The sequence below is a fragment of the Camellia sinensis genome, chromosome 4, assembly GCF_055761805.1.
Source record: "Camellia sinensis isolate YWXY chromosome 4, ASM5576180v1, whole genome shotgun sequence".
Lineage (NCBI taxonomy): Eukaryota > Viridiplantae > Streptophyta > Magnoliopsida > Ericales > Theaceae > Camellia > Camellia sinensis.
The window spans coordinates 186,469,642-186,494,154 of record NC_138964.1 but is presented as its reverse complement, the minus strand read 5'-3'; the positions used below and the strand labels follow the sequence as shown (position 1 = coordinate 186,494,154).

The 24,513-nt window shown below is 36.2% G+C and overlaps 1 protein-coding gene across 1 annotated transcript; it reads right to left on the bottom strand.

The window, feature by feature from the left end:
- Positions 1-6,119: 6,119 nt before the first annotated feature.
- Positions 6,120-13,202, bottom strand: ALDH3F1 (aldehyde dehydrogenase 3F1). Its single transcript, XM_082867143.1, has 10 exons — positions 12,955-13,202; positions 10,984-11,052; positions 9,949-10,045; positions 7,903-8,109; positions 7,690-7,814; positions 7,502-7,606; positions 7,191-7,363; positions 7,016-7,106; positions 6,778-6,927; positions 6,120-6,564 (listed from the first exon to the last, which is right to left on the bottom strand). The coding sequence occupies exons 1-10, from the start codon at positions 13,135-13,137 to the stop codon at positions 6,298-6,300; spliced, it is 1,467 nt and encodes a 488-aa protein (XP_082723269.1). The 5' UTR covers positions 13,138-13,202; the 3' UTR covers positions 6,120-6,297.
- Positions 13,203-24,513: the final 11,311 nt, after the last annotated feature.

Sequence of the window (24,513 nt, the reverse complement as noted above, 5' to 3'; positions counted from 1 at the left end):
TGGGTAAGTTTTAATAGGAATGTATCATATGTAATTTTAATTATATTATTTTTTATTTAATTATAATTAATTTTTTTAGTTATGATATTATTGTAGTTATAATATCTGGGCTTAAGATAAATTTCCATAAGGCCTTGTTTGGCAAGAGGCTATTTTAGCCAATTAGTCAAAAAGTTACTACATTAGCCAAAAAGCCAACAACCCATACCAAAAAGTCAAAGATTCTCTTTTCTCTCTACTTTTTGCACATCTTTTCGTAATTAGCCAAAAAGTTATCCCAAACATACAAGTTTTTTTTACCTACCTTTCTAGCCAAATAGCTAAAAAGTTACTAAATTAGCCTGTTCCCAAACGAGGCCTAAGAGTAAAATATGTGGAATTGGTGTTGAAGATGAATTGGTTCAGGCATTTTCCAAAAATCTGAATTGTTTAACCTAGAAATTGCCTTTGAATTACCTAGGTATGCCTCTAGGTGCAAATCCCAGGTGTAAGAGAATGTGGCAGCCAGTAGTTGACAAATTCAAGAAGAAACTAGCACTATGGAAAAGGAGATGCCCATCATTTGTAGGTAGATTAACCTTGATCAAGTCTGTATTATCTGGATTGCCCGTGTATTTTCTGTCTTTATTTAAAATGCCTGTGGGCATTGCTAATAAGTTGGATAGAATTCAGTCTACTTTTCTGTGGGGTGGTGATGAGGTGAAGAGAAAAGTACATCTCGTTAAGTGGGAGGAGGTGTGTAAAAATAAGTGTCAAGGTGGGCTTGGTGTGAGGAAGCTTAGTGAATTTAATGAGTGCTTGTTGATCAAATAGTGGTGGAAATTTGGCGTGGAAGATAAGGCCTTATGGAAAAAAGTGTTATGTAGCAAGTATGGTTAGCTTGGAGGTAGGTGGAGTCCATTGTTAGTGGAGTTAGGGGGGGTTTCTATTTTATGGAAGGATATTCTATTGTTAGCTGCTCGAAATCCATCTTTGAAGGAGTTCTTTCTCTCTAATTTTAAGATTTTGATTGGAAATGGCATTAGGACAAAATTTTGGGTGGATGTGTGGTGTAATAACCAGAGCCTCTCTCTTGTTTTCCTTAGACTTTTTTTCTTATCAGTTCATAAAGATGGTTCAGTGTTTGATTTTGTGCAAAGGAAAAATGAGAGTGATCATTGGAATCTTATGTTTAAAAGACAGCCTTTTGCTTGGGAAGAGGAAGATCTGGCTGACTTGTATGAGTACCTTCGAGTTGTACCTTGTTTAAGGAGTCATGTGGAGGATCAGTGTACTTGGCTGGCTAATCCATCTAGTGTTTTCTCTGTAGCCTCGGTGTGGGATTGGATGGTTTCGCATAAAGGGTGTAATCTCAGATTTGTAATGAATATCTAGAAGAATATTGCACCTCTTAAGGTACAATTCATGTCTTGGTTAGCTTGGAGAGGTAGGATGAAGTCTGCTGCTTTTATGCAAAGGGTTGGGGTGTTCAAGTCTAATGCAAACATTCTGTGTATTTTTTGCAAGACAGAGGTGGAGACTCAGAGTCATGTCCTGCTGCATTGTAGTAGTATTTGGAAAGTGTGGTCTGGGATTATTAATTGGTGGGGTTTGTGTTGGGCCATCCTTGAATCAGTTCAATCTCTGTTTAGTTGGTGGGTTGGTTTTAAGGTGAAAAAGAAGGTAAAGATGTTGTGGAGAATTGTTCCTATGGCTGTGTTATGGTCGGTTTGGGAATTAAGAAATGCTTGTTTGTTTAATAATGCTCTACCTCATTTTGCGAATTTGGAGGAGTTGGTGAAGGTTAGAGTGGCATTATGGGCAAAGTCCAAGTTGAAGGATCTGCATTATTCTGTGCATGCCATTATTTCAAATTTATGGCAGATTTCCTATTTAGTGTAATGGGGGTGCTGCTGGTGTATTGACTTCAAGTAGAGGTTTCTGCTAGTAGGTTGGGTGTCTGGCTTCGGTTGTTGTCTGTCTTGTGGCTGTTGTTGCGATCAAGCTTTTGTGCCTACTGTTGCTGTTGAGAACAAATTTCGCTACTGTTGTTGCTGATGCTCAGCTAAGGTGTTCACTGCAATCTAATTGGTTGAGCATATAGGTGTGGAGTCTGATTAAGCATTAGTGTAAGTATGTTTTGGTTATCTGCTAAGAGATGGGTGAGGGTCTATGCAATACAACCAAATGGTCAGTTTTTTATTTTCAAAAGGCCTCAGTTTGGAGTACAAGTAAATCCTACATGGATTTCATGCTTAAGGTTGAAGGATGTTTGAAGCATCACCAAATAAATCCTCTGTGAAAGCTTGAGTTTCAAAGCCATTGTTTATTTCAGTATATGCTTTATATTTATAAGGTGGTTGGCTGGTTGAGAATTGGGTTGAGAAGTTGACTTGGATCGAAGGTATTTGGGGTTTTTAGGTGCAATAGCTGTATCAATTTAGAGGCAGATATTGTTTACAAGGTAAGTGTGCTGCTGGTATGTGCTGATGTTTTGAGGATGCTGTTATGAGGTTGCTCTTGGTGGTGTAGAGGTTCATGGCAGTGGTGTTGCTGCTCTGCTGGGGTTGCGGCTAATTTATGTAAAGTTGGGGTTGCTACTGGTTTACGTGGGTAGTGCTTTTTGGCTGTTGCTTTATTGTGTTGTTATGTTTGGGTTGTTGCTGGTTGCTAGTTTTGGGTTGTAATTTTACATTAGGTGTGGCTATATTATATTTGGGTGTGGTTGGTTTTTTTGTATTGTGGTTGGTTTCTCACCGACTTTTGATGTTGTATTTGCATATGATTGGGTGATCTTATCGGTACCAACTTAGTTGGGATTGATTTGGTTCGCTATGATGCTTGTTGCACTCATCCCTTTTTTTTTTCTTTCCTTTATTGATGTATTTATCTTCTATCTCATCAATAAAGTTCCCTTTTCTTTTGCTGATCAAAAAAAAAATTTATGAAATTTCTAGTTATGTTTTATATTGTATTTAACTATGATATATTTTTTTTAATTATGACTTAAAAATATAAAATTATATTTTATTCTTTTTTAATGATAAAGTGCTTACACTATACACGTAGTTTTTAAATTGTGGTCGATTGAGAATTTTTTTTTAAAAATATTTGGATTCTTATATATATTATATAGAGTGGGTATTTTACAATTAAAAAAAGCAAATAGCATAACTTTACAGCCAGTGGCTTACCTACAGTCCCAGATCGAATTGAAGGGTGTTGTTGGGCTTGTGGGATCCCATTACGGGTCCCGTTTCGATAATCTAAATTGTTCAATATGTAGAACTCATCGAGTACTATATGCCTGTAAAAAATCACTTTGATCAAATATTGATAGCTATCTCATTGGATCAGTTTTCTGTCAACCATTTATTTTTTAACTGTCTATTTTTTTTTTTTATACAAAATTGATTTGATCACGTAGTTATTGATATCTAATAATGTGATTTTTTTATAGCTACGTAGTACTCAGTGAATTTTACACATTAAACGGTTCGAATTATCAAAACGGGAATTACAGTGAATCTCATGGGCCTAACAGCACCCTCCAGTCCGATCTGGGATTAGAGGGAAGCAAAGCCCAACTTTATACTTTCTGAGTCATAATTAAAAAAAAAAAAAAAATTGTCATAACAAAATACGACATGAGATATAACTAAAAAACTGTTATAACTAAAATAATGTTATAACTAAAGAAGAAAATGACATAATTAAGAGGTACATGCGATGTGTCCCTTTTAAATGTGTATATATTAAAATTTCCCATATAATATTATGATATACATTTATAATTTTCACATTTTATCTTTAATTTAAGGACTACAAAGATGATTAACCTAAGGAATTAAATTGAGATAATTTAAGGCATAGTCTATGAATCTAATTCCAAACATACCAAAAATTAAAGCATCACAAACAACAACAACCAATCTATAAACATTGAAAAAATCATCAACAAAACAATACATGAAAATTAAAGATATGTAATGCAATTTAGATCTGTATAAACGGTGTCAATGAATTATATGCATCAATTATGAACAAGCCTCGGATTGGGACTAATTTAGATTCAGGATTGATTTTGGTTTTGGGAGAGTAGTTTGTTGTATGCTTCGAGTTCATCGTAATAGACGTCCCATACGTATCAACGGCGGCGATGGTGATTTCTCCGTCAACTCTTTCTTCTCGATGCCCAACGTGGACGATTCGTCGCCTAATCGGCTGTTCTTGAGTTAAGCGTAGCAGGCATCTTTTTGCCAATCTTGAGTTGGACTAACTTGCAGGCCGAAACCTTAGACCCGAACCCAACGGACTTGGCCCAAAAAGGCCTACTGCGTTCTTGAACTAGGTCTACGGACAAGCCGAGGCGGCCTTGGGCTAGGCTGTGGGCCTTCGATTAATCTTAACTTGGCATACACCGGGGCATTCTACTTCCAAAAAAAAAATTCATTAAAGTACTATCAATTTTTAAGTATACCTTATTTAATTATTTAAAATTTTATTTTACTCTTACTACATCCTATTATTTTTTAAAAAAATTACCCTCAAAATAAACCCAAATAATAAGTAATAAATAAACTAAAAAAACTAAATTATTTCAAAAACTTTTCAATGCAAAAAATGATTCTCAAATACAGAGAACAAAAAAAAACAAAAAAAAAAAAACAAAACTTATATGCACATAATCATTATAAATACAGAAAAAAATTAAATTTTTACATAAGAATTATAAAACTTTTTAATATAGAAAAAAAAAAACTTATTATAAATTATCCACGAGAATGCTCGTGAAAAAGAAAAAACCAAACTTATAAATAAGAACTCCAATAATATATTATTGTTAATCTAATTATTGAGTTCTTTAATTTTTGTCAAAAAAACGATATAGAAAATAATTGATGGTGCTCTATAAAAATTGTGAAACCACTTTATATGAATACTTATCTCGTTTTTGATGAGTTGCTTCAAAAAACTATTTTAATTATTACTCTCATCCATTATGTGATTTTATTCAAATTTTCTTTTAGGGTTTAGAGTTTCAAAATAATATAAAACAATGATGTTGATAATGATTGTGAGTTTTGGTAGGATGGATTGAAATTTTAGAGGGAGGAGGAAGAAGAAGAAATAACTTTGATCTCTTAGAAAAGAAAATATAGAGATTTACATAGGAATAACTGATTAAGGAATACCATGTGAAGAAAAAAAATTATTTTAAGATTTAATATGTATTATCTTTATTAGTAAATTTATATTATGATATAATAAGAATTAAATTTATTAATTTAAATTGGGTGTACTTGAACATATTTTAAGTTCAAATAGAATTCCCCATACACTGGGTTCATTAGTTTAGAACTTTTCATCCTAAACTGCATTAAAAAATTAAAGAGGTTCAATTTCATGACTGCCCAATCCTATGGGAGAAATTTTATTCCAGGGCATTGCAGTTTTGTACCACACAAAAACAAAAATGTTTTGCAAAGTAAACTATACTTTGGTTTGCAAAGAGAAACTATCCTTTGGTATTGTCTTATAGGTACGGAGAATAGAAGAGTCCAATGTAACACCGAGGTTCGCAAAATGACACAAAATAAAAACAATGAGCATCCTTGTTACTACTATTTCAAAAAACACTTTTCAGAAAATTTTAATTTCTTATTTTTTGTATTTTTTTATTTTTATTGAATTTTTTAAATATTTTAAATAATTTTTTTTTTTACTTTTTAGACACACCTAACATAAATACACCTAAAAAGTAAAAAAATTATAAAAAAAATCTTTTAAAAATTCACTAAATACCAAAAATATAAAAAATATAAGAATTCAGTACATTTTTTTATATTTTTATGTATTTATTATTTTTTTAAAATATTTTTTCACAAATTTTATACTTTTTAGATACATCTAAGTAGATGCATCTAAAAAAGTAAAAAAAATGTTTAAAATTTAAAAAATATTCATTAAAAACAAAAAAATACGAAAACTAAAAAAATCAATTTTCAAAAAAATTATTTCAGAAAACTCAAACCAAACGCACTGAATAGTACATAGATTATTAGCATACATTACCAGACAATATATCCACCGGTGAGGAGGCGGATCAACACCCCAATCACCCAGGCAGGGGCAATCTGTTGTATAGCAATATGTGTGATATTTAAACTATCTAATGGTTTTTAGCAAATATTATTTTTAGATAGAAATCTAAGCATGTGACCCACAGTATTATCCTGGATAGACAGGCCTTGTAGTTTAGTACCCAAAAAACATGTTTGGCACAGAGACAAACTGCATATTCTGTTGCTGTTCTTTTTAGTCCAAGTGGTTTGATGTGAATGTTCTTCTCAGCTGGAAGCCCAACAAGAGTAGGAGAAGTCCCAAGTAATCAAATTTGTAAGCCAATCTGATGAACTCCATCTTGAAGTCATTCCATGGCGGATACCTCGGCTCCAGTTCAAGGAAGTAGCTTCTATGCAGAACTGCCTTTTCGTGACTAAACGTGTCAAAAGAGTACTTCCCATGGTACCTCCCAAACCCACTCTGCCCAACGCCTCCAAATGGTAATGTGTCACATAAAAACTGCAAATGTATCAAGAAACCTGAATAAGCTTTCAATAATACTAGGTGCAGTGTCAGAACACTAAATTTGCACTGAAAATGCGTTGTATGGTTGAAATTCAACTTGAGCATGATGTGGGTCATGCTGAAAATAAATCTCAGCCACACAATATATTTTCTTTGCACCTAGCACTGCTCGTTTTCAATATGAAAGCAAGAAAAAGAGGGCAATACTTGAGGCATGACGTCATTGAAAGTCACGCTCCCTGATGATGTTTCTGTTAAAATCTGCTTCTTGAATGTCTCGTTTTTGGTGAATGCATACAAGGCAAGAGGCTTTGGCTTTGAATTTATGAACTCGATGCTTTGTTGAATATTAGTCAACTGTACAAAAAAAGAAAATATAACACGGTTTAAACAGATGATCGTCTTAGATAACCTTAACAACTATAAGGGGTACAATTTATTTTACTGTGATAATTGGAAGCAATGGGCCGAATATTTCTTCAGTCATGATCTCAGCATCCAGCGGAGGATTTACCAAGATTGTTGGCTCGATGATCCTGTAAAAAAAAAAAAAAAAAATCAGATTTAAGTCCCCCCCCCCAAAAAATATGCAATTGGAAGTGTGGATATAAGGGCGTTACAAGTTCTTTTCATCTAGTGAACCACCATAAACAATGGAGGCTGCAACGGTAGGGTCTTTGAGAATGTTGCGTAGTCTATCAAAGTGGTGCTTGTTCACAATTCTCGAGAGGTTCTTCAAGTTTTCCAGGCTTCCGCCGTAAAATTTACTGATAGTCTTCTTCAGGGATTCAATCTGAAAAGAAAAAGAAAAAAAAAAAAAGAGAAAAAGAAAAAGAAAGAAGCAAGCACACACAAATATATTGTACTCTGAAATCATGTTACCTATACATTAGATGACAATTAGAACAGTGAATATAGCTATCATTTGTACCAGCATAGATGCAAACTCGTGTTCCACAAGCACATAATCTACTGCTATACAAGCTTGTCCACTGCAAGGCCCCCACTTCCCTCCAGCTATTCTCTTGGCAGCCACCTTAAAACCAACACCTAAAACATATAAAAGCAAGCCAACAATATAACCTTGTAAATCTGTGTAGCGCAAATAGGTCACAAAACCTCGATATCTGAAGGGTCAGAGAGGGAGTCGAGAATGGCAGGGCATTTTCCGCCCAGCTCTAGAGTAACTGGTGTTAAATGCTTTGCAGCTTCAGACATTACAATCCGTCCTACTCGTGGACTCCCTGAAAACAACAAACAACATTGATTAAGGCAACGCCTATATTAACTCTCAAAATCCACACTGTTAACAAACAAAGGGTAATATAGTACCTGTGAAAAATATCTTGTCCCATCTCTGCTGCAGCAGTTGTTCGGCGATGTCCGTTCCGCCTTCAATGACTTTGATGGCTGTGTGGTCCAGGTAAAGAGGGATGGTGCTAGCAAGAAAAGCAGAACATGCTGGGGCTAGCTCTGACGGTTTTAGGACAATTGTGTTTCCGGCAGATATTGCCCCAATCACTGGATCCAATGCCAGTGCTGCATAAAATCAAATGAGTACTTAATGTACAGATAATAAATTGTTAATATAGTCATTGTGCATACATCTTAATTGGGTGTCGGGCCTACAGTCCATGAGTTAGGCTTATATAAATGTTATACAATTTTTGTCAAGTGTGGACTGGCTCTTCAGCCTTTGATTTTGATACTATGACACGGTCTAAGAAGTAAGGACACGAACACGTGACATGACAAAGAAAAGCTGACATTTTAAAAAAAAAATGAAGGATATAAAACGTGTGTGAAATGCAAAGTATATAGTTCTATATATTTATTATGTAGCATATGCAAGGATAAACAATTATTATATGTCATATATATGAATATTTAATTTAAAGATACTATTTTTTTAAATCTAAAGGAGGAGAAAATGTATAAAATATGTTGTTTGTCTTTTATCATTGGATTTCATATTATTTTGTTGAAGCTTTCTAATGTGTTTCACATGTATCTAAGGCCTCGTTTGGAAACAGGCTAATTTAGTAACTTTTTGACTATTTGGCTAAAAAGGTAGATAAAAAAAACTTGTATGTTTGGGATGACTTTTTGGCTAATTACGAAAAGATGTGTAAAAAGTAGACAGAAAAGAGAATCTTTGACTTTTTGGTATGGGTTGTTGGCTTTTTGGCTAATTTAGTAACTTTTTGACTAATTGGCTAAAATAGCCTCTTGCCAAACGAGGCCTAAGTAATAGAAATGTATGTTCTCCAAGTGTCTGAGTATATTTGAGTGTAGAAAATCTTTAAAAATAGATAGACACAACATACAAAGTGTTGGACATGATACAACACCTTCTTAGAAGCATCTATGCTACTTAAGACAAGGTAATAAGGCCAAGTTTAGATAGTTTAAAAAAAGTCAAAAAGTCAAAAAGTTACTCAAAAAGTTAAAAAGTCATTACTATTGACCAAAGTCAACAATTACGGCTGCACAATTTCCAATTCTAATTTTCTCCTACAAACTAATTTTTACAATTTTTTATTACACATTTTTTCATAAAAAGTCAAAAAGTTAACCCAAACATTCATATTTTCAACCTCAACTTTTTAGTCTAAAAAGACAAAAAGTGCACTTATTTAGTCTTCCCAAACTTGGCCTAAGTTTAAATTATGATCTTCCATCAACAAGCTTTCTGTGGGATATCATCACCATGTGAGGGGTGATTCTCCATGTGCTGCATGAGTTGGCCATGTGAAGCCAACACACATGAGCTGGCCATGTGAAGCCAACACACAAGATAGCTGGCCATATGCAAGGCCAGCCTCTCCATCTCCATTCTGTTAGTGTATAAATGGAGGCTGAGGGGAGGGTTTGAGTGATAGAGCAGAGCAAGCTACAGAGAGTGAGATATCTGAGGCGGAGAGACCGTCTTCCTCGGTGTGAGCGAGTGAGACGGGTGAGTGTGTGAGTGAGGAGAGTGTGAGCTCCTCCTCCATTGTAATCTTTCTGTAATATCTCCATTGTTATAGTGATAACCGGCTACTCTCCCGTGGACGTAGGCATTGAGGCCGAACCACGTTAAATATTGTGTCTCCTTGAGTGTGGGTGTGTTTTTCTGCGTGGAATAATTTCTATAAGGTCTTGGGCGGGATTCCAGATCCCAACACTTTCTATATTTCTAACAATGATTTCAAAGTTAGGCCTATCATAAGGGTATAGATAAATAAATGTTGTACGATTTTTGTCAATTATGGAGTAAAATATGAGAATTTGTTCTTGATCAAAGTGTGATGGTAACATAGCAGTATAATAATTCATTAGCCATCTCAGAAGCATCAGAAATCACCACAACAAATGCCAGTAAATAATTGGACTCACAGATAGGGAAGTTCCAAGGCACCAAAATAAGTACTACACCAAGTGGTTCTGGCAACACTTCTCCTCTCGATGGGAAGAAAAGTAATGGTATTTGACCCTGCCCAAAAAAATGGATCTTTAGTAACTGAATAGGTCAAGCTTGAATGAATTCTACCTTCTTCGGATAGTGTTGATGCAAGTGATGACTTAATACCGAATTCAATGCAATGCATGATATATAGTTGATGCATAATACTCAACAGATTCACCAGTTATGTGAATTCACACAACTTTCTATTGAAGCAACAAAAATATTAATTTATGTTCAAGATGCTCAGATACTTGTGGCTTTTGTCACTTGAGTAAAAAGTCTCCGCATTTTTCCTGCAAACTTGATATGTCTCAATAGTACTAACAAATTTTTGAAACACTATGCCTATGTTTGAGACAAATCAATAACTTAATTTATTCTATGACAAGAACATATTATTTTTGTTTGTTTGTTTATTTTATTTATTAATATTATTTGGTATGGATTGCTCTGCAATATTGAATTTATCACGGATCAACAATCATTCTCTTTATTTTCCGATTTATTATGATGTTAAATGACTTTGGAATTACATTTTATTATCCTACAGAATAGTGGACATACAAATTTAAACCATCATTAGGACAGCATAAGTTTTTCATACATGCATGTATTCATGTCACCTTCATCAAGTTTTTTTTCTTTTTAACTTTTGATTTTTATTATTACCTTCATATTATTTTTTTCATTTTTTAATTCTTCATCTGCAATGGTAAGACTCAAACTGAAGCATCAAGCCTTCTACGGGAGCGCTTCATCTATCAGGCCAACCCTAGTCTTATAACTCACAAATTCACATGAAACTCATTTGGTGTAAATTGGCTTTCATCCCAACTTACAAAAGCTACTACTCTAACCACAAGTTTTTTTGTGTCGTACTTTTGGACTCACAAATCACGATGTGTGACAAGCAAAGGGATCAATGGGGGGTATTCGGTTGCAAAAACAAACAACAAACAACAAACCTTCTTCGGGGCCATCCATTTCTCAACATTGCTCAGAGAATAGTTTGCTGATTTTTTCACAACACCAATCTGCAATAGAACAAACCAAGCAGTCATTAGATGATTGAATAACTTGAGATAGATTACTACGGAAAAATTGAATTCCGGTGTTTTCATCCTATTTTTACAAGAACGCCACGAAAGTTTGCAACGATCGTGTTTGTTCCTAAAGGGTTGGCATCAAGAGTTTCAATGAATTTGTATTTGATTTTGATCCAACAACAATAAAATTAAGTGAAATTTAAATTCCATGATAAATGGTTAATTGTTGCACCTTATGAATAGATTTCATTCAGTGTAGCCTCTCGGGCTTGTGAGTGGATTTCTTTCTTTTTGGGCTGGATTGTGTTTTAGCCTTGTGTGGCAAGTGGGAGTGGCTTGCTCGGCCGTGTTTTTTTGTCACATTATTATATGTCTTTCTCTTGATATTGTAACACTCACAAAAGAAAAAATTATGCTCACTAATGCTGTGTTTGGTTGGGGGATTTGGAGAAGGATTTGGAAAGGGAAAGGGGTGTTTGGTTGGGGGATTTGGAGAAGGATTTGGAAAGGGAAAGGGAAAAGGTGTGTGAAACTATGTGAAATATAGGCATGTTTTATTGACATTTCACCTACATTTTCCATTTCACTTTCTAAATCCTTCCCCAAATCCCCCAACCAAACACAGCATAAGTATTTATACACAGACATGCATATATTCTCAAATTAACATCAGATATACCTTGTTGAAACTATTAAACTTACATCTCTCTTTAGACAGCCCAGCCCATATTATTCTTATTTTTTTTTAAAAATGATTATCCGTCCAACTTTCAGCAAGATTTTGATTAATCATTTATAAATAGATCAGCCAAAGTACAAGGCAAAAATAAAAATTTAAATAAATAAATAATAATGGAACAGGACTGGTTCGGTTGTGTTTATGTTTTGTCCTTTTTCGTATTTTTGAAAATAAAACAATAATGAAAAGTTTAAAAGCACCCCATACTTCTCATATTGTTTTCATTTTTGGGTTGAAAACAATTTTTAAAGTAAAAAAAAAAAAAAAACAAAAAAATTATTGATTGCTATAAAGTAGGTTGTTTCTGTTGAATGTGTGTCTTGTATTACGTGAAACTAAACAAATATGGGAGACCCAACGGCATGCTTCAATTGGAAAACCCAGCAAGAGAGAAGCCCTGAATGATGACCAGAATAAGCCTAGCAATAACGATGAATTGTTCAAAAAAATATAAATAAATTAACCATATCTTTTTTAACTGGATAACAACTATGAGTTTAAATTAAAACTAATAATGATAAGTTTTTACACGGACTCTATTCATTATGATATTTATGAGATAATTTTTTTTTTTTTTTTTCGATACATCGGAATTAATGAGAAACTATTCAAAATATTGTTGGGAGCGCTAAATAGAATCCACATATGAAGGATAATGGTAGGAAGAGAAGTCGTTCCCGCTGCCGGATAGGGGAGGGGATTAGGAGGTTCCATTTGTGTGATGTGAGTTCACGTTTGTGAGGTATAGAAAATTGTCAACAATTTAAACACCCACCCCCCCCCCCCAAAAAAAAAAAAAAAAAAAAATTGAAAAAATAATTCGCCTTTATAATCTGCCCAAACTTAACATCAATCCACAAATGCCATTTCCCGAGAAAATTGAAATGAAAATAAGGGTAATATCACATATTTCAAAAACTAATTACAAATCAATGAATTTTTTTTTATAAATATTAATAATTAAATTTATAAACTTTTTAATGATTTTTTTTTTTTTTTTTTCCTGCAACTCACTGGGGGTGTAATTCGCGCATGAAAATATTGGGTGAGAGAAATTTTATTTGATATGATTTTCATTAATATATATATATATATATATAGAGAGAGAGAGAGAGAGAGAGAGAGAGAAGGGAGATAGATAGATGATATACTTCATCGCGGTAAACTTCGATGGGGTGTTTGGAGAGATCTTGAAGAAGGGCATTGAAGATGTGGTTTTGGTGATCTTCAAGCATCTTGAGAATGGCTCTCAGCTGTGATTTCCTCCATTCAACGCTTCTTGTTCTTCCGCTTCTGAATGTTTTTCTCAGCTCTTCCGACCACCCTCCCTCCATCCCTATACCCACTACTATTACTACTGCTCCCTCTCTCCCTCCCTATCACCACTTCCGTTTATACTGCCTTGTTTGGGAAAGGCCATTAATTGGCTTTTTATGCTATTAAAATAATTAATAAAATAAAATGTCACGTTAAATTCATAATTATTATTTTTTTTTTCATAAACATTATATTCAACTACAAAAAAATATAATTATTTTTTCAAATACAAAATTTTTAATCTATTAAAATAGTCAACTTTCCAAACAATACTATATATTCATCATTTGCATTTGATCTTCTCTTTTCAATCTATCTTCTTTTTTCTTTTTTTTTTTTGGGTTACAGAAAAATCCTCCCTACTCTCCCGTAGGTCTAAGGCAGCGCCTCTTTGTAGAGATCACCAAGGTGTCCTGTTAGTCGTTCCGAGTGAGGAGACTATAACCTGGGAACTTGCCCCGACCTCCCAAAACAAGCTCCGCTTAAGTCAGGACTCGCACAGCGGGAAAGCATTGAACCCGGAGACTATAACCTGGGAACTTGCCTCGACCTCCTAAGACAAGCTCCGCTTAAGTCAGGACTCGCACAGCGGGAGAACATTGAACCCACACCAAGTGCTGGTTAGACAATTTGAGCTCCAACCTCCTAACTAACTGTGCTACGCCTAAGAGATTGGCTCAGTGAAAATTTAAACTCATGACCTGAGGACTTAATCCCTATGTTCTTACTACAAGGCCACCCACCCCTCGATTTTCTCAATCCATCTTGTCCTTATCCCTATCCCCACCTAACTATAATCTAGCCGTACTTGTCAACGTCATGTCTCTGGTTTCAATTATTTTTTTTAAAAAATAGATTTTAATTCCGGAGTAAGGTTAAAGAATCATAAATTTATACTCAAAAATTCATTTGTAATAAAATTTTTGAAAATGACTGGTAGCTTGAAATTCGTGGCTTGATTTTGGCTCGACAGCCCAAAACGACGTCGTTTTGGGCTGTCTTTTTTTTTTTTTTTTTTTCTCCTTCTTCGTCATACTGGTCTGAAATAGAGGAGAGAGAGAGGGGGAGAGAGAGAGAGAAAGAGAGAGAAGGCAGGTCGTCCGTCGCGGCCTTCCGCCCGCCGTCGCGGCCCTCCGCCGTCGTCTCTGCCCGATCGTCGCAGCCCTGCATCCGCCGATCGTCGTCGCAGCCTCTGCTTCGCAGCCCCACCCCCCGCCCCCGCCCCTCCCCCCCTACGCCTTCCGCCTCCGCCTCCACCCCGATATGTTGGCCCCCTCCAGTCCCCCCTCCTCCTCCTCCTCCGCCCCTCCTCCAGCCTCTCCCTCCTCCTCCTCCTCCTCCTCTCTCACTTTTTCGAGCCAATTTCGAGCCAAAAATCTCGAGCTACCAATCGCGATCGTAAAATTTTTAATTAAGACTTAATAAAATATAAATTTATAAATTAAAACTTGTATATAAACATTTCTTCAAAATAAAATTCAAAACTCAAATTTTCTTTTTTTAAAAAATATCAACTCTTTAACCTCGCCTTTGTTTTCTAATGTTCATTTGTCTATTACCAATAGGATTACTCTCACAATCACTACACATATGTCAATTTTTAGTTTCAAAATAATTTTTCCACGTATAGGCGGGGATTAGAGTGAGTGACAATATAAAATAAGGTCCTCACAAATTGTTGGCAAACATTAAATACAACCAAATAATTTTCCCACGTATTGGAGGGGATTAGAGTGAGTGACTATAAAATAGGGTCTAACTTGTCTTATATTTGAGATTGAGATTGGATTGTCTAATCCGATTTATGGGCTTATTTTTTATGTTTATTTCTATAATCCGAACCGTTTAATGTGTAAAACTCGTTGAGTACTATATTTTTGTAAAAATTCACGTTGATCGGACATCGATAACTATTTGATCGGATCAGATTTTTGTCAACCGTTTATTTTTTTACCTTCTATTTTTTTATACAAATATTATCCGATCAAATAGTTATCGATATCCGATTAATGTAACTTTTTATAAAGATATAGTACTCAACGAGTACTACACATTCAACAATTTAAATTATTGATACATGACCCAAAAATAAATCAATAAATTGAACTAAACGGTCAAACTTTGATCTCAAATATAAGACAAGCTAGGTCTTATAAAATAATAGACCCTAAGAAATAATAGGAGGGGGTTAGAGTGAGTGACCATATAAAATAAGGTCCTCACAAATTGTTGGCAAACATTAATTTTTTTCCGCGTACAGGAGAGGGAGGGAGTTAGAGCGAGTGACTTGTAACATAAGGTCCTGCCAAGTTGTTGGCAAACATTAAATACAACCAACAACATGAAAGGGGGTGGAGAGGGAAACGCATTGAAAGCACACCAACCAACCATCCCAAGCATTTCTTAAAGTGAGATTGAAGCCTCGTTTGGAAACAATTTTTTAGTAATTTTTTAATTTTTTAGCTAAATATATGATGTAAAAAAATTAATATGTTTAGAATAAATTTTTAATTTTTTATGAAAAGATATGCAAAAAGTAGAGAGATAATAGAATCTTTAACTTTTTAGTATAAGTTGTTAGTTTTTTGATTTTTTTGGTGACTTTTTAGATTTTTACTAAAAAAGTCACTGGTCAAACAAGACCTTGTCAACGAGGCCTGAGGATAACTTCATTTTTTAAAATTATGTTTGGATCATAAATTTAAAAAAAAAATCATAATTTTTAATTTTTTTTTTTTATTATTATTATTATTATTATTATTTATGATATGAGAGTGTGTATCATAAGTTTTTCATTAAGTGAAAGAGAGAAAAAATAAATAAATAAAAGACAAAACAGAGTGAAAAGAAGAAATGAATTATCTATCAACTCAATAAGGGTATTAAATATAGCAATTATATATTCTATTTTATAAAATATATCATATTATATTCATTATCATATTTAGAATTATCATACTTAGATTTCTCTCTTTCTATATAAAGGAGTCTTGTATACATTATTACATAATTATTTAACACAATATTGAATATACACATAATATAATATTATCTTTCTCTCTCTTAAATATTGTAACATGTTATTAGAGTTAGGTTAATTACTTAGTAATTTTGCTTCACCGGTGGGTACCTTGGCCGCCTGTCGGATCTCAACTCATTCCGCTGCCATATTTTCTTTTAGTTTCGCTTCGTGGTGATTTCTTCTTCTGTCCCTTGGTTTATTCTTACTCCAAATATCTTTATCATATATATATATATATATATATTTTTTTTTACTCGCATTCCTTTTTTTTTTTTGTGTGTGTGCGCGCTTCTGTTCTACTCTGTTGTTCCCTCTACTTTACCCTCATATAGGTTTCTATCTTCAAACCTATTTGAGTTTGAAAGGGAATATTATACCTATATCATGGTAAACATGGTTATACATCATGTGAACAACCTAAGTCATCCCTTGTGATGCACAATTCAAGTCGCCTCTTGTGGCACAGCACCCAAGTCGCTTCTTAGTGCAACACCCAAGCCGTCATCTTTGGCGCACAATTCAAGTCGCCCCTTCTAGCGCACAATCCAAGCCACCTCCTTTGGCGCACAACCCACACTGCCCCCTGGCGCACTTTCTCATAAGTCGCTCCTTAACACACAATGTTATTTGTTGCCATCATCATTCAGTATCACATCATAAGTTATGTGTGCGTCACGTTTCTTGGTTCAACATCCAGTTCTTCTACAACGGTCCAGCATGGGCTTAAACTGTCCCAGCATTAGTTTCAGGCAATTTCTACAACGGTCCGGTATGATCTTATACTATCCTAGCATTAATTCCAGTCAGTTCCTACAATGGTCCGACATGATTAAATTGTCTCTTGGTATTAGCTCTGGCCTCTGATCTATCTCAAGTGTCATTGTGCTCCCGTTTAGACTTTGTAATCTATTTATCTTTTATTTTATTTTTAGTTTTATTTCGGTGGAGATGTGGTTTGGAAATACTCTTCTGATCTTGGGGGGAGCTTGTGATCCCCTGATAGTCACCTGAAAAAGAATAAACACTCCGGTCGGGGGTGCCGGAATTAGCACTCCGATGACAAGTCAGCCTCCATACTCAGGAATGCTTGTATTCTATGTCCGTCGGAGTGCTAATTCCGGCACCCCCGACCAGAGTGTTTATTCCTTTTCAGGTGACTATCAGCGGATCACAAGCTCTGTCACGACCCAAACCTGTCCCTATGGGTTTAAGCATCGTAACCGGCCAGTAATCCGTGATTACCGAAGGCCTGCTTAACAATAATGACAGTAATACAAAGTAAGGGACTGGCGGAAGCCAAAACAGTAAATAAAAGATGTCCAATGAGCTGTTACAGTCTGTATGCAAAAAGACTTTTCTGAACATATTCACATTCATAAGCAAAACATATATACACCATATGTACAAACATCCAGGTTAGGGACCAAATCCCTAATTAGCACAGCACAGTACAAGTCTTAACATTTATACAGAACAAAGGCAAAAAGGGAAATCTAAAACACCCAAAACCAGCCTTGGCTTAAAATGACTTGGAACCTCGCAGTGAGGCACAACGGTTGGCTTGACAAAACGAGAGCTAACCCGACGCCCCTAGCTCCAGTCCGTTGCCTGGATACCTACATATATATATAAACAGTGAGTTAAAACACAGTGAATAACAGTTGTGTAAAGAGGTTAAGAATGAATGTCCTTTCAGTAATTAAACAGTCATATCAGTCGTTTAGAAACCATAGCAGTCATATGTGGTACATCCCATAGCAAAACAGTGCCGTAGGTCTTAACAGACCGAACAGTTAGTTGATGGCCATCATAACAGTAACAGTAGTGGTTCCAAACTTGGGAACCAACAAAGATCTTTGTGACAGTAGCAGTAACAGTAAGTTGCTAAGGATGCCACGAATACAGTTTACAAATAGGACAAACATTCGTTCATTAACAATAACGTTTCAGTAAACAGAACAGTTGATCATTCAGAAAATATTCATAATTGAACATATCTTTACAACATTGTTACTCACAGAGCACTGGGCTATAAGCAGCTAATGAGCGTCCTTGGATGCCAACCCTACACAGTTACAGAACGAACACACATTAAGTTACACACTTGGTAATCAACAACTTAGTCCCTATCTTGACTCGGTGTGGTTCTACATCAATATCCTCATTAAGATGCCTTAAACATGGCCTAGGAATGCTTAGGATGGAAAGAGGATGCAAAGATTCACTTTAAAACACTTTTCAAAATTTTCAGAAAACAAGGATCCCGCTTGAGCGTGCCTTTCTATGCTCGAGCGGACATGCAGACAAAGGAGCTCCGCTTGAGCGTGACTTTTCCCGCTCGAGCGGACTGCAAACTCAGACAAAAGTACTGGATGCACAAAAATCACGCTCGATGGGCACTCGATCCACGCTCGAGCGTAAGACTCAGGTCCACGCTCGAGTGTGAAGTCCCTTGCTCGAGGGGACTGCAAAACAAATGAACTTCTGGGCATACTCATTTTACGCTCGAGCGTGGCTTCCTACGCTCGAGCGGAAGTGCAAGACTTAGAGTGTACGCTCGAGCGTGAAGTCTTACGCTCGAGCGTGGGTCCAAAATCTGAAATTTCCAGATTCATCCCCAAGCACAAAACTCAAGCATTTAAGCCTCAAACTCGATCCTTTTGGGCTAATTTTCTGGAAAAACACTTTAAACCCATAATATGACATGTTTCAAAGATCAATTTGCAAAATCAAAGCCCAAAGGTAGATCAATTAAACACAAATTTCAAATAAACTTCAAGAACAAGATGTACATTCAACATGCATGTATTCAATTGAATTCAAAACCTCTAACTCATGATCAAATGAGTCAATCCTTTCAAAAACATGATGAATTCATGAACTATAACTAGGAAATGGACATGCATGTGAGGATTTCATGAAAAACAACTTCAAAACACTATGATATGAACATGCATGCAACCATAGCTACTCAAAACAACATTTAAAGCCATAATTTGACTCTAATCTCCAATGTTCCCATGAACCATGTAAGGTACAACTAGAATTCACAATCAAGAAGATAATTTCCTACCTTAGGTCTTGAATATCAAGGTATGGAAGCTCAATATGCAATTATCCTCCAAATCTTCTAAGTCTCCAAGCCAAATTCTTGATAAACTAAATTTCCTCTTACTCTCCCTCTCTTGTTCACGATTTTGCCCTCAAGAAGATGAACAAATTGACATATAATCAAGTCTCAAGATGATTTATGAAAGTGGCCCACTAATGGCATTTTGGTAATTTACTTGAACTAATGTAATTTATATTATTTAATCCAATTTAATCATTCCAAATCAAATTTAAGTTAAAACTATCATAAAATCACATAAATTCTAATTAATATAAAATACCAATCGATTTCTGATTCGGTCGCCGACAGGACCTTCAATTCGCAATTCAAAGATAAAGCATGAATAGATCATTTAATGACTAACAGATAGAAGTGCATTTAAAACAGTATACACTCGCGATCAATTCAGAATCTCAGTCAAATTAGTTACTTATCATTCTCAGTCGTAGTTTAGCATTAATCAGAGGTGAGGGTTGTCACAGTCTCCCCTCCTTATAAAGAGCTTGGTCCTCCAAACTCGAATTACCTTCATTTTGAAAAAATACTAGATCCAGAGGGAACAACTCAGGATATCTTCTCAGCATATCATTTTCCCTTTCCCAAGTGGCATAAACGCCACCATGGTTTTGCCAATCCAATTTCCCTGGAAATTAAGAACACACATTCGTAGTAAATCTTCCAGAGTCTGAATGGTTCTTTTTTGACTGGCCATCTGTCTGAGGATGGCATGCACTACTTAGTCTTAGTTCAGTACCCAATGCAGTTTGCAGACTTTGCCAAAATCTCGATGTAAACTTCGAGTCCCTATCAGAAACAATGGACACAGGCACTCCATGCAACCTAACAATCTCATCAATATAAATTGTAGCCAATTTGTCCGCATTATAGATTGTTTTGACAGGTAAGAAGTGAGCAAATTTAGTCAATCTATCAACAATAACCCAGATTGAGTCCATACCTTTACTGGAGCGAGGTAAACCAGCAATGAAATCCATAGTGATATGTTCCCATTTCTACTCTGGTATCGGTAAGGGCTGCAGTAAGCCTGCGGGTCATTGATGTTTAGCTTTAACTTGTTGGCAATGAAGACATTTCGATACAAAATCAGCGATCTCTTTCTTCATTCCCGGCCATCAGAAATTCAGTTTCAAGTCTTGGTACATTTTCGTATTTCCTGGATGAATAGACAGTTTTGAATTGTGGTCCTCTTGCAGAATTCGTCTTTTCAGCTCAGAATCATTCGATACACGCAACCTTCCCTGGAATTTCAACACATTGTTCTCAAATTTAAAGTCTAGCCTCGGTTTGGACTCCTGTTCATCAATGACCTTTTTCAAAAGGTCATCATGTTGCTGTTTCTCTTTAATCTCCTCAATTAGTACCGGTTAAGCAGAAATAGCGGCTAAGGTTCCACCTTGTTTACGTAAAACAATTTCAACCTCAAAATTTTCAAGGTCACATAGCAATTCTTTCTACCCGGTGAGTAAACAGGCTAAATTTCCAACTGATTTCCGACTCAGTGCATCGGCAACGGTGTTAGCTTTCCCTGGATAGTACAAAATTTGCAAGTCGTAATCTTTTATCAGTTCTAACCATCTTCGCGGCCTCATGTTCAATTCTTTCTGTGTGAAGAAATATTTCAAGCTCTTGTGATCTGTATACACTTCACATGTTGCCCCAAAAAGGTAGTGATGCCAAATTTTCAGTGTAGACACTACTGCAGCAAGCTCCAAATCGTGAGTAGGGTAGTTCTTTTCATGTGGTCTCAGTTGTCGGGAAGCATACGCAATCACTTTACCATTCTGCATTAATACACATCCCAAACATTTATGAGAAGCATCACTAAATATAGTAAAATAACCCATACCTGAGGGTAGGGTAAGAATTGATGCAGTCACAAGTCGAGTCGTTAACTCTTGAAAGACTGATTTTCTCTGATCGGTCCAATCAAATGATATCCCCTTTTGAGTCAACTAAGTCAATGGTAGGGCAATTTTGTAGAAGTCTTTCACAAACCTTCTGTAGTACCCGGCCAAGCCTAAGAAACTTCGAACTTCAGTAACGTTTGTCGGTCTAGGCCAACTTACCACTGCTTCAATTTTTTACGGGTCCACTGAAATGCCATTTTTACTAATCACATGTCCCAAAAACATCACGTTATCAAGCCAAAATTCACATTTAGTCAGTTTTGCATAGAGTTTTTGTTCTCTTAAGGTCTGTAAGGCAATGTTCAAATGACGTTCATGTTCTTGCTTGCTTTTGGAATAAATCAAAATGTCATCTATGAATACAACTACAAATTCATCGAGGAATGGTTTGAAAATTCTATTCATAAGGTCCATAAATGCAGCAGGTGCATTAGTAACTCCGAAAGACATAACAAGAAATTCGTAATGTCTGTACCTCGTTCGAAAGGCAGTCTTTTCAATGTCCCCTGGTTTGACTCTCAACTGGTGGTATCCAGATCTAAGGTCAATTTTGAAGAAAACCTAGGCTCCCTGTAACTGGTCAAACAAATCATCAATTCGAGGTAATGAATATTTGTTTTTCACTGTTACCCTGTTCAGCTCACGGTAGTCAATGCAGAGTCTCAAGGAGCCGTCTTTCTTTTTCACAAACAAAACTAGAGCGCCCTACAGTGAAGTACTGGGCCTGATGAACTTCTTATCTAACAGTTCCTGAACTTTCAGTTCGGTAGGTGCCATTCTGTACGGAGCTTTGGAAACTGGCTGTGTACCCGGAGTCACATCAATGGTGAACTCAATGTCCCTGTCAATCAAATCCCCTGGCAAATCATCTGAAAAAACATCTGGGAATTCTCTAACTATGGGAATACCGTCCACATTAGCTTTAGTATCAGTGGGTACAATCAATATACAACATAGATACCCTTTACATTCCTTCTTAATTAGTTTAAAAGCTTTCATAGACGAAATCAAATATGGGGGAGGTACTACTCCAACTCCATTAAATACAAATTCAGGTAAACCAGGTGGACGGAAAACAATTTGTTTTGTTATACAGTCTATGGTAGCATGATATTTTGTTAACCAGTCCATTCCCAATATGACATCAAAATGATCGATATTCAAAGGCAGTAAATCAATATACAAATGCACATCCCCAACAATAATTTCACATGTAGGGTACATATAAGCACATGTCATGGATCCCCTAACGGGTGAAGATACAGCTAACAAATAGTTCATGGGTTCTAGTGGTCTATTTAATTTTTGCGAAAAAGCATGCGAGACATATGAATGCGTAGACCCCGAATCAATAAGAATATAAGCATTTTGAGCACAAATTGAGAGTATACCTGACACAACGGTCTCAGTATTCTGCACATCTCCCGGTACAAGTGCGAACACTCGGCCTTGCCTTAGAGGCTCTTTTCCGGTAGCTTTGGGGTTGGGTTTCGGTGGAGCAGTTGATGCTGCGGCGCTAGCTGCAGTTTTACTATTGCCTTGAGCTGTGGAAGGGTAATCTTTAACCATGTGGCCTACCTTGCCACACCTGTAACAAGCACCGGAAATCTTATAACAAACCCCTTTATGTCTTTTCCCACATTCGGAGTAGGGTGGTACGGAACCACTTCCCTGACTAGAACTGGTCGTTGACCCTGTATTTTGCTTTTTGTTCAGTGAGTTATTTCGGCCTTTCTTAAACTTAAAACCCCGTCTCTTACCATGCCATTCAGTTGTTGGTGTTTCAGTCTGTTTTAATGCTTCGATATTTGACTCGGCCATTATTGCTCGGTCAAGAACATCCACACATTTCAGTAATTTCAAGATGTTAATTCGGTCTAGTATTTCTACATTGAGGCTGCCTTCAAACTTCCTAGCCTTTTTATAATCAGTATCCACCATGTGCGGTGCGTAACGGGCAAGTTCAGTGAACTTAGATTCATACTCAGCCACGGACATGGTACGTTGTTTCAACTGTTCAAACGCAGTCACCTTGCGATCCCTGACACACTGAGGGAAGTATTAATCAAAGAAGGCTCCATTAAACTGAGCTCAAGTCATAACAGTGTCGGTGTCACGGATGAGCATCCACCACCGTCTAGCTTCCTCTTGCAAAGTAAAGGTAGCCAATAGCACCTTATGTGCTTCAGAACACGGAAATACTTCGAACAATTTCTTTGTTTCTAGCACCCATGCTTCGGCCTTTAATGGTTCAAGGCCTCCCTGAAAGGATGGTGGTTTCATTTTGCTGAACTTCTGGGTTAAGGCAATTATATCCTCATTAACATTCTGTTCAGGTTGTACCGGAGGAGGTGAGGGCTGTTGGTTCTGTTGTAACCTCAAGGCCTCAGTCAACAGTTCAACTGTCCTTTCTAATCTTGCCATTCTGGCATCAGATGATTCTGTTTCATCGGCATTCCTTGCATTGTCCATTTCACTATATGCAATACAGTAATAATAAACATAGGAATTTCTTACATAAACACATTAGCGCATATATTCATGTCATGGCCACACACACTTTTTCAGTGCTAATGCAATGCCCTATTCACTTTTCTAGGACATCCTATAGCTCATTTGGACACGTGTGTGCGGTATAACTCGTGATTTGATATCGCTTTGATATCACTCTGTCACAACCCAAACCCGCCCCTATGGGTTTAAGCATTGTAACCGGCCAGTAATCCGTGATTACCGAAGGCCTGCTCAATAGTAATGACAGTAATACAGAGTAAGGGGTTGGCGGAAGCCAAAACAGTAAATAAAAGATGTCCAAGGAGCTGTGACCGTCTGTATGCAAAAAGACTTTTCTGAACATATTTACATTCATAAGCAAAACATATATACACCATATGTACAAACATCCAGGTTAGGGACCAAATCCCTAATTAGCACAGTACAGTACAAGTCTTAACATTTATTATAGAACAAAGGCAAAAGGGGAAATCTAAAACACCCCAAACCAGCCTTGGCTTGAAACGACTTGGAACCTCGCAGTGAGGCACAACGGTTGGCTTGACAAAACGAGAGCTAACCCGATGCCCCTAGCTCCGGTCCGGTGCCTGGACACCTACATATATATATATAAACAGTGAGTTAAAGCCCAGTGAATAACAGTTGTGTAAAGAGGTTAAGAATGAATGTCCTTTCAGTAATTAAACAGTCATATCAGTCGTTTAGAAACCATAACAGTCATATATGGTACATCCCATAGCAAAACAGTGCCGTAGGTCTTAACAGACCGAACAGTCAGTTGATGGCCATCATAACAATAACAGTAGTGGTTCTAAAC